General features: G+C 38.1%; 1 protein-coding gene across 1 annotated transcript in view; it reads left to right on the top strand.

Moving 5' to 3' along the window:
- The window catches only part of ptgfrnb (prostaglandin F2 receptor inhibitor b), a 30837-nt gene extending 19350 nt beyond the window's left edge, over positions 1–11487 (top strand). Inside the window, exons 7-9 of the mRNA XM_057331851.1 lie at positions 1080–1187; positions 6452–6757; positions 8009–11487. Of these exons, the coding sequence (XP_057187834.1) occupies positions 1080–1187; positions 6452–6757; positions 8009–8172 (578 nt within the window). The 3' untranslated portion in view covers positions 8173–11487. The remainder of the gene's footprint in view (positions 1–1079; positions 1188–6451; positions 6758–8008) is intronic.
- Positions 11488–11985: the final 498 nt, after the last annotated feature.

Below are 11985 nucleotides of genomic sequence, written 5' to 3'. Positions count from 1 at the left end.
ACTACCTCATTGTAGTGATTTTTTTGTGTACTATAGTATTAACTTATTATAGTCTAACCTTACTATAGTAAATATTAAAGTATATTATAGTGTTTACTACAGTTCATACATTACTACAAGTAAATTATTTTTTTCATCCGGATCAAATTAAGCAGACTTTTATTTTGGCGAGTCGTCGCAAAGACGCTTGAGGTTCAGTGTGTGTTTGACGGTAGCTTCATTCAAACAGTGAAACGCTTGTCAAATAAACTTAGAACAACTCTGTGGATGAAGTTCACGTGTTCATGTCCTCGTATAGTAAGATACAGACAAATCCACGACTGTCACGCTTGTGACAGTCGTGGAAAATGAATTCTGTCATCATTTACTCACCCTCAGGATGTATACACTGTATACATTTCTTTGTTCCGATGAACACCCGAGAAAGATAGTTGGAAGAATGTTAGCAATTTTCAGTTCTGGGACATCATCCACGACCATAGTATGAATAAAAAATATTGTATTTTTTTGTTCTTTTGAACACAAAGTGAGATATTATGAAGAATTTAGGAACACAAACAGTTCTGGGGCACCTTTTAATTGATCCTACTATGGTAGTCATTGATGTCCCAGGACTGAAAATTACTAATCTTCTTCCAAATATCTTTCTCTGTGTTCATCAGAACAAAGTGATTTAAACAGGTTTGAAAAGACATGAGCGTGAGTAAACGATGACAGAATTTTCATTTTTGGGTGAACTATCCCTTTAAAGTTTGCAACTCATTCACTCGTACACGCAAAGAACAAGCAGAGGACATTTTAAAATAGTAGAATTCCGCAATTCCTTCCACATTTTCCCACATCGCGCTGATCATCTGGCTCTAGATAAATGGACTCAATGCAGTCAGAAAACAAGTTTTAATCGCAAAAACTAAATATAAATTTATTTAGTTAAACTCAAGCACAACGACAAACGCACGTGCTACACTATTAAATTTATTCTTAGCACAGACCGATTTTTTTGTAGTACGTGCGACATATATGTACATCCCTGAATGTCCCTTTAAGACTATTTAAGTGTTTTGGTGGTCTCTCATCAGGTCCCTCATTCGATGTTTCCATCAGTTCAGACACACTGAGTGTTTTCCCCTGGGAAACTGTCAAGATGGAGTGTGACGTGAGGTTGATGGGCACATTGCCCACTACAGGCCAGTACTCACACGCACGCACACACACACACACACACACACACACACACACACACACACACACACACACACACACACACACACACACACACACACANCACACACACACACACACACACACACACACACACACACACACACACACACACACACACACACACACACACACACACACAAACAAAAGGATCTCTTAAAACACTTATTGTGAAGTACTTTGCTGATTAAAATGAAAGTTTGTATTATAGAGCTGGTACCAATCATCCCAAACATGAGCAAATGTCTCATCATCACATATTCCCAAAACCTAAAGAACTTTGAGGACAAACATCAGAGGCAATACTGATATTAAACATTTATCATCTGAGCAGTACTATTTTCTGTAACAGAGATGAATTTAGTCTCAATCACCCTGAAGTGTTTTACACAAGTTCACAGCACGACACACAGTGTGAATCCTGCAATAATAACACAACAGATGTGCTCAGATGTGTGTGTGTGTGTGTTATTTCTTTCCCTCTCAAGATGAGTTAAATCTTTGCTGGAACAGTTTGTGTTTTGTCTTGACATGTATTTTCGTTATGTTTGGGTGTAGTGCATGTGTGTGTGCTCATGTGTGTTCTGGAGGTTATTCTGCATGTTCTATGTTTCAGTGTGGTTGTGATGTGATGAAGTGAAGTGAAGTGAAAAAAACGAGGCTGTTAGTCAAGTTCAGACGTGCATGTTCTCACCTCTTTCTGCAGTTCAGTGGTTGAAATGAATATTTCATGTCGTCAAAAGACTTTGTGAAACTATCAGAAGGGATGTGGTGAGAAACTGGGCCACGTTGTTAGATGTTTTTCATCATGTGCTAAAGTGTCACTTTGGGCGATGAAGATTTCATATAGTAGTGTTCAGTGTGTGTTTAATGCACACCGTGGGCATCATTCATGAAACATTCGGAAATATATGAGTAAATTCAGAGTAATTTGCGTGTAAAACAGACCTTCGTGAAAACTTTCCTCCGAATTCACAAATACTTCGTAAACGTCAGATTTGATAGTAAAATCTGTGTATGTGAATGAATTCCAATCACTTGTAAACAGCGTGCATGCACGTTCATTCATAATTAGCATAATCCCCGCCTATGAAGCTACGCAAATTACGTATCTGGGAATGCTGGAATCCTCTGGACTTCATTTTCTTGTTTGGCTACATTATATTGCATAAATGCATCGTCTATATGCTTACCAATAAATTAATCAAATAAACCGTGTCCACCAAAGCGTTTTTAGCCAGCTAAAATAATACCTGGTGCTCTTCTGAAAACGCTTTGGAGGCACTGCGCGTTATTCCAGAGATGCGTTGGTTGCTGTGATTTGGAATATCCGCAACAGATAGGCCCGATTCACATTTTGCGTCTAAAACCGCACACCGCTTTCTCTCTTCATATGACCCGCGGTGCGCGTGCGGCACTCCGAAGAGTTGAACTATTTACATCTCGATGCGGCACCCCTAATTGCGCGCGTCTTTGGTGCCGTGCGGAAAAGACGCGAAATGTGAATCGGGCCTTAGCCTAGTTGTTACTATTATCTTATTTTTAAGAATATTACTAAATATGAAAATGCAGTAAACATTAATATTAACTTCTACATTGTTGTGTATGATGGTTAGTCAATGTAGTGTTTGTCCCGCCTCTTCTCCACTGTGATTGGACGGCTGTGTAAAAAAGGACTGTGACGAGCTCTGCGTTTTACCCAAAGTTAAAAAGTTAAAACGAAAAAAAGACAGGGCAAAAGAACTCGTGAAATATCATTAGGATACATAGTGCATCAAAATGCAGTGTCATCAGTTTGTCTAAAAGAATACAGAACATTACATGCGTTCTGTATTTACACGTGCTATGGAGCAGGTGTACATTTCTTTCGTACCAACTAACGTTTTGAAAATACGAACACTTTAATGAATCTGAAAATTTATGGTAGAATGACTTGACGAATGATTTACACAAAAATGTGTTCTGCTCGTGTATCATGAATGAGACCAATTGTGTTGAGGTTTGGTGTAGACGCAGAATACTGCAGTGTTTTATCATGACATCATCTCTCGTTCTCTTCTGCTTTATTATTTCCTGAAGACACGACATTAACGCTGTAATCCAGACAGCTGATGGATGAAGAATCTCTGTGCTTTTATGTAAGAACAGAAGCAGCTCGGAACTCTGCTCTCTGTGTGTTCATACAGTATGAGCAGATTTATTTATGGTGGGAAAATCTGAATTTCCTTTAAAGAAACATTTGTTGAAAATGATCAGTGTAAATGAACTGGAGAAACTCTTTAATTCAGTCTAAATAAGAAATTACAATGGAGTTTATATTTGCTAGCGTGTCAGAATATCGGGAGATATGAATAATAATCGCAACGGTATGCTGTAGTGTCTGAAGCCCCGCCTTCCAGTAAAAAGAGCCAATCATCAGTCATTAGATGGCTGTCTGGGGGCGGGGCTCTGAGCGGTTTGGAAGGACTTTTGTACATGTGATTTTTTTAGTGCAGTTTGAGTTTCTGAAACACAATGTATATATCGGTACAGTTAATGTCAGGGTTGATTTATTTTGGATGTCTGTAATATCTGTCTGGGGGTGTTTTTGGTGAATTTGGCCGCAGTGTATAGTGAGACTCTGATGTTATTTCACAATGGATGTGTTTCAAAGCTTCCGTGAACATTAATTCTGTATTTTAGTCTTCACATTCACATCTATAAACAGAAGTGTCATCTGTTGTCCATGTGTTTTTTTTTTCACAGCACAATAGTATCCTGATGAAATGTGAGGTTTATAATTATCATCATCATGATAACTGTAATTACACATGAAACAGAAAATCCAACATGTGATTCTCACTCTCCATGTTTCTCATGCGTTTCTCCGATCTGTCAAAACACTAAAGTTTTAATGAAATGTCAAAGCTCAGATCTGAAATCTGCTGTCCCCTTTTATTTAAAGGGATACTTCATTTTCATTTTTGGGTGAAGTATCCCTTTAAGAGCTAATTTCTTTTTTTATAAGTTGATCTTGAAATGATGAAGTTACAGAACTCTCATGAGCTCGTGAGGTATAAATGAGCAATCTCTGAGCAGCTGTCGCGTAGTGTTGTTGTGTTGTGCGTGGGTTTGACAGCAGTGGCTTGGTTCACAGTCAGTTTAATTGCTGGTTTGAGATCAGTGTATGTTTATAGCCTCTTACACATCTGTGTGTCTCTGATGGCCAGTAGTGTGTTCTTTTTATATCACGTCTCTAATGGAAGTGGGTGTGTGTGTGTGTGTGTGTGTGTGTGTGTGTGTGTGTGTGTGTGTGTGTGTGTGTGTGTGTGTGTGTGTTAGAAAAGACCAAAGAACTGAGTGAACCATGTTGGCGTTCCAGAGCTTGTTGTCGTGAGTAATGTGACCACAGTAGATTACTTAAATAAAAAAGAAATCAAAACCATTTATTAAGCAATCTGTCTTCTTATCTTACCCTGATTTACATCTATACCCTTAAAGACCACTTCAAAAATAATTAAACATTCGCCCAGAAGCACTTTTTTATACAAATTTTTATTGTATTTTTATAATAATAATTTGTTATTTGAGCTATCAGGTGCAAATTCATTGAAAACGTCAGTTTTATGTCAACTGGCATATGTAAAGTAACCTGCAATTTTATGTTTCAAACAGAGATGGCGACATAGTTACAGATTGCAGCTTTAGTCTTTTGACCAATTCTAATCAAGTATTCCAGAAAGCCTTGTAAAGAAGCAGGATACATCACGTAAGGAATAATTGACCGGGCCGTTCAATTATCGAAAGTTAATGCACACCCCGAGGTGGTAATGCGGCCACGACGCGAAGCGGAGTGGCCGTTACACCTCGGGTGTGCATTAACTTTCGATAATTGAACGGACCGGAGTCAATTATTCCGCTTATACCACGGTCACAACACCACAAGACGTTGTTCGATACCACAAGACGTTGTTACGATGTTTTATCTCAAGACATTTGTATGGTATTTGTCCCGGAATGCTCTTGCTGGTAGGACTAATTTCTTACGCATCTCATCTGAAGGCGTTGCTTGAGCTGCATATGCAGTTTTCCGAGAGCGAGAGGAAGACAGACAGTGCACGTGCACACGCGTTTGCTTCACTGAGAGTGAAAAGACAAGTATCTATATTTGATTTGTTTTCGTCGTATTTAACACCCCTGTCGTATAAGAAAAGTATTAAGAGAAAAAAGTGACACGGAGGTTTCTGCGCCAGCTGCGGTTCTCGCAGTGGCATAGAAAGCTTCCTGCTGTGTGTTTTAAGTCCCGTTTACCCATTCCACAGACGAATTTAACATGTTGTTGTTGTTGTTATTTTTGTGCTTCGTGTTTTATCTTTAACCCGCTGATTGTGTCATGTAGTTTGCCGTTACCTTTGATACATGCTTTAGTTTTTCGTCTGAACAGTCCTGTACAGTGCTCTCGCCATTGTTGTTCAAATGTTCATGCTGTCCATAAATATTAATAGTTATTTCTTCTCAGACAATGGAATTTGCCAGTCACTTTGTCTGTTGTTAGATACATATTCACTGGTGGACAGTAGGCTAAACTTGGCGAAGTGATATGGAGCTGTAATGCGGTCAGCAGACCTGGAACACCTTCATAGGTGTGCGTTTAACTGAAAAATAATGCACACCCGTCGAACGTTCGTCAGCCAATCAGAATGAAGCATTCAACAGCCCCGTGGTATAAATATATATATATATAGAGAGAGAGATAGAGATATATAGATATAGATGTATGTATATATATATATATATATATATATAGATATATAGATATAGATAGTGTATATATTTTTCAGACTGCAGTGATGGATGTGTGTTTGTAGTGAACATCAGGGTTGTAGTTTTGATTTGTTTGATTTATTTTTATTAATATTTAAAATTAGCTTTTATTTTTAGAATCATAGTTTATATGTTAATTTTAGTTAAAGTTTTAGCAATTTTGCTCTATGCTTTTGTCATTTTATAAGATATAAGATTAATGAAGTTTTATTTTTGTTTATTTTTTAATTTTAGTGCTTTAAACTTATTTCAGTTCATTTTTGAGGCAACATTTAGAATTTTCATTTAGTTTAAGTTTTTCCAGTAATTTTTAAGTCAATATTTTATTTCATTTCATTGAACAGAAACATTTTCAAAATGTTAATTTTAGTAAACTTGAATAACCTTGGTTCAAAGGTGTGAATGATGTTGTGATTTGTCTCATCAGATGACGTAGCGTATGAGCTGAAATGGTTTCTGAGTCGTCTGAAGGGTTCCAGTCGCGCGTCTCTGTTAGCCGGTGTGGACCGATGGGGCGTCGTACACAAAACCCCTCGTAATGACAGCAGTGACTGTAGTCTGGAGCGACTTGGACCCAGAAAATTCACCCTGAACATTCACAGCGCTCAGGACAGTGACGGCGGGGAATATCACTGTACCGTAACGCCCTGGATACAATCCACCGGCACCAGCGTCTGGAGTCAACTTCCTGAAGTCACCTCAAAGAAAATCTTTCTCAATGTCAAGTTTGCACGTGAGTACACACCTGTGATGAGAAACACAAACAACATCTGACGCAACACAACTTTCTCTCTCATTCCCAGGACAGTGTGTGAATGCATGTTGAAGCTTGTAAGTGTCATATTAAGATCATTCTGGCACCATTTTCTCATCCTCGTGTGTTTCTTTCTTTCTTCTACAGAACTCACATTTTGAGGAATTTTTTTACGTAATGCTGTTATATATTGTCCAAGAAGGTCAAAAAACATCCTCAAATTATAAATCACTATTATAAATTAAACCAAAGGTAAAGAGTGATTGTACTTGATCAATAGCTGATTTGTGTTTAGGATACAGCTTTGAAAAGTTTTATGTCGCAAATTTGTCTTCTAAGTCTGTACGATAACAGCTTGTGACAGAAGAAATTTAAATATGCAGCACATATGAATTTCTTACGCAGTATTTTTTCAGGACAAATTTCTTGGCATTTTTAAATGAATGTACATTTACTTAAGAAGCAAGATGATATTAAGTCACCTCATTTTTGGCTGAAAACAAGGTACAAAAATATCTGCCAATGTGGTAAGAAAAATGTAATTAATTGACAGTTTCAATGTAATTCAATAAATTATATATTATACTATATATAAACTAAATATTTTTCTTTCACCACAAGCAGTTTTTTATAGCATGAACTCGATAATAAATGGAATTTCTGGAATATCACGGAATTGTACAAGGTCTATTCCAGACATTGAAAGTCATGGAATTTTATATATTTTTTGTTGAAGTCATGGAATATCAGGGATTTTTGTTTGCTAGTTTAAAATTTAGTTTCCATTTCTCAAAATTAAATTTTTCTATGCTGTACTTTTATCTTGTTTTTTTTTTTACACATTTTTGCGTATTGTTATGTTATCTTCAGCGCCATTTTATTCCCTTCCCGCTTGTCACCTGGCAATCACATTAGTCAAATGCAGTCACCTGTAGCTCTTAACTAAGGCAAAATGTACATTTCAAGAGCTTTGGTTAAAAACGACCATTGCAAAGACTTGGTTTCATTCATTATAGGTCATGGAAATTCAGCTTTTTAGTCAGTGAAAGTCAGGGAATTTGACATTTGGCTTAGAGTGAGAACCTTGCAAGTAAATGTTTCTTCATTTAAGAATGTTTAGACATTTGTACTACAAAACAAAACAAAAATAATAAGAAAATCTTTTTTTGCAGTGTATATGATTTCAGAAGTGTTGATATTACACATGTTTGTGTTTGTGTTGTTTTTCAGTGTGGGATTCAATGAAGTTTCCATTACTCTACGGGATGTGCGCTTCAGTAACTGTTGGAGTGTTTTCTCTTGTTCTGGGTTTGGTTTGTGTTCACTGTTGCTTCAGAAGCACATCGTCGACTCCTCGCTCTCGCGCCAAACTCATGGAGCTGGAGATGGATTGACAAAGACTGAATCCCAACAGCTGGACACCACGAGGTCGGTTTGACTGACCCGCGTGAAGCTTGTTGGAATCTGCCGTGAGGAGATCACAGAACAAACTACTGAACCATCGACTGCCAGGACCAACATAGTTTATCTACAGGACAATATTTTCTTGGATTTAAGAACTTTTAGAAGCGTTTTTATAGTCTGAAGAAGAAATTCTCCAGTCGAAGGATTATGATACACTACATCAAGAGCTCCGCTGTTTCCAGATCAGGGTTTTCATCCCAGTATGGTGCTACTTTACTTTTATAAGACACGTGAACTACGTTTTTATCTGTGATTTTACGATGTACTGTATGCAGCGTTTAACCTTCTCCTGCCCGTCCGGAGCTCGCTGGAAACCGATTGGTCGAAATGAACTGATTTATTGATGGGACACTGGATTTTAAAGGGACACTTCACCCAACGAGAAATACTCATGACAGAGGGCATCATTTACCCATGTAGTTAAATAACTAACAACTTCCTTCAATTAGCCTAGCAACCACCCAGAAAACACCAAGAATGCCACCTGACAACCATGCCGCTCACCCTAGTAACCACATAGAGGTGCGTATCTCATCCAGGAGCTCAACAAACTTACAACACACGCGTGTACTTCATCATGATTTGATGATGAGTAATGAGGACTTTTGAACGAACAGAAGCAGGATGGTGTAATGCGCTGTGATCGCTCTGAACGGGTTGAAGGGTTTTGAGACATGAAGCGAGGTCAGAGGTCAGGTGAAACTGTGCCTTTGGGCTGAGTCTCTGTGTCTCGTATGATGGAAGTGAAGCTGAATTCAGGTCAGAACAATCTTTCTCTCTCTTTCTCTTCTGGACCGCTGCTGATGCCCCGAGGGCAGCGTTTGTACTTTCTGTGAGCTCTCTGTTTCTGAGGGTCTTTGTGTTCACTGCTAACAGCGCCGGGACACAAAAGACCCCTCTCCATACATTCTCTGTGAATCTCCCTCAACCCCCTCGCAGAAGATGCCGCTCAGCAAGGTTCATCGATGATCTTTTATCGATAAACATCACGTTGGGTTTGATCGGGAGTGAGTGACATGAGCAGATAGATGTTTCGGTGTCACGCTGGATTTCACGCATACTGAAATAATTTCACATCAGCAAAATGAATGAGAGCAACAGGAAGTGATGTCACACTCCAGCAATTCTGTTTTGAATAACACAGTACACATATAATACAGTCTTCCATCTCTCATCTGTTTGAATACTGAATTCTGATTACTGGTCTTGATTGGTGGTTGTCATGACGACAGTGACGCATCTCTAAAGCAGCATTTCACTCTCATGTCAAGACCGTGACTTCAACACTTGTCTTTCGCTGCCGTGAGCTTTCGGAGATGAGAATCGAGTTGCGACATGTTCACTCGGAGATGATCTGCTCTGTCATGTGCGTTTGTTTTTTAGAATATTAATATTATTGTTCTTTTATAACTTGTTTCTTTTTTAAATAAAATACGTTCTTGAGATAAGTGTCGGTCTCACATGACATTTCTGTATGATTGTATATGATGTTTATGTCTCACCGTGTCCTACATACAAGATGACTGTAAATGTTTTCTGTCTGATGGCTGTCGGTGATGTCGTCATGTATAATTGCAGCTGATTGGCTGTCTGGGATAGTAAAGGTGACTCTCACATTCGACAGGTGATTTATACACATACCAGCATCTTTCATTTGTCACGTTTCTTTTTTTACACTTTAATGTCTCAGTTTGTCACTCAGTCAAGTTACAGTGTATTTCAGTATAAACCACAGGACTGAAAGATAACTCCAATCTAAAATTGAAATGTATTTTTCCATTAGATCTGTTGAGTCTCCCGGGGTTCGAGCGTTTGAATATTATGGTATGTTTGTGTTCGTCAGTGTAAATGTTAAAGGGCTTTTAATTTCTTCGGCTTCTCATCGACGCCTCACACGTGTCATAGCAACAATGTAAACCAGCTGCTGTGAGAAATAAGAGAGTGGAAGCGGAGAGAGGATGAGAAATACTCAACACACACATTTGAACTTCTCTTTTCCTTTGAAAAGATAGATTTGATTGGTTTCAGCATGTGTGCACATCTGAAATCATGAATTGTTGAATGAACATACAGTATGTGATGCCACGTGTGAAAACCCAGACACCGTTTTTGTATCATTTACTGTTTTATGCATCAAACCATTCTACATGTAGAAAACCTTCTGTGGAAATAGAATCTTGACGTCTTTAAAGTCCCAGTGAAATTAAAAATAAGGATGCCTATTTTTTCATGAAATATTGCAGCGTTTATTGTAAATAGTTGATCAATGTGGGTCATTCTCTTTTTAAAAATCGTGTGCCCTCAAAATCTTCAGTTAAAATCTGAAAATGCATTTCCGTCCTGTAATGGCTATCCATCTTAGATGACGTATGTTAGACGGCTTGGGCGGAGCATCCGTTAACTCCTCCCCTTCAAGTGTCAGTCTGCTGCCAGTTCCATTTCAAAATGCAACAGCTGGTTTTATACATCCAATCAAAGAAAGACGAAAGCCACGCCCACTTTTTTCTCATTAGAAATTCCATTTCACTCGGAAATGCGTCAAAAAAAAACGATCGCAACTTCCCGTTCACGGGGACTTTAAATAAGACCATCGCTGCGTTCGAAATCGCATACTTTGACAGTACGTACTGAATTTGAATAAGTACCCTACCTATCGGCCGTCAAAACAGTACGTTCTATATAGTATGAGTGGTAGTAGTACGAATACATTTCGGCAATACTGCGTCCGCCATGTTTTATGGTCATGTGACCCGTATGCTCTTTGACCTATGACGTTTTAACAACAACCTACACGTGAGCGTTGATAAAAACATAATTTAGTCACGAGAAATTCATTTATTGGCACTTACAATAAAAATGAACGCCCGCCTTAGTTTGCCGCTGTATTTATTGGATTTACTTTTGAAATTTGACCGTTGCTCAGCTCCCGTGGCATCATGGGATAGAGAAGTGTCCATCCGATCCACACTCACGAATCTCGGCGGAAGTAGTAGACCATCCGGGTATTTCTCGCCTACTGTTTTTTGCACACTGAGGTTTCGGACATACTATTCATGACTCATACTCATTTTCGCCTACTATATAGTATGGAAGTAGGCAGTTTCGGACGCAGCGCATGTCAAAGATTGAAATCTTTTGTGCAGGATAATAAAATGTAGTATCAATACAATTGTAATATCAAAAAAAGGAAAATTTGGTATTAGAAACCATCATTTACAGCAATAAAAACACAAAGTATTTTTGTCTTTTTTTGTAGTTATCCGTTTATTTTGCAGTGACTTTGTTAAAAACAAGTGATGCCAGTTTTAAGGAGTGTTAAGTTTTAGTTATGTTGACATTATCTGAGGACACTTTCTCTGTATAAACTTTCCAGTGGATAATGAAAGTGTTGGGCTGATACACGTATACAGTTTATATTCATAGAAAGAGCTCTACACACACGGATCATTACGGCAACAGTCTGAACTCTAATACCACTTAAGAGTTTTTACAGTGTCTCAATTCTCTTGATCTGTGTGTATAAAGTCTTTGCATTATTTTGGACATTAACCCTCAGTTTATTTGTAGTCATAAACAGCGTTGTGTATTTGTTCATTTTGTGTGAGATGATGTGTTTAATATCTTATCTGTTTCTCATCATTAAGAATAAATGGAAGAGGAGAAGCTGAAGATTTAAGCCACAAGAGATCTCAATAATGTTTCGGGTGTATGTGTGAAGATATATAAAGTCTACATTGATCTCA

The sequence above is a fragment of the Triplophysa rosa genome, linkage group LG4 (genome assembly GCF_024868665.1).
Source record: "Triplophysa rosa linkage group LG4, Trosa_1v2, whole genome shotgun sequence".
Taxonomy (NCBI): domain Eukaryota; kingdom Metazoa; phylum Chordata; class Actinopteri; order Cypriniformes; family Nemacheilidae; genus Triplophysa; species Triplophysa rosa.
The sequence above is the reverse complement of the archived record's forward strand: the minus strand, read 5'-3'. Positions and strand labels throughout refer to the sequence as shown.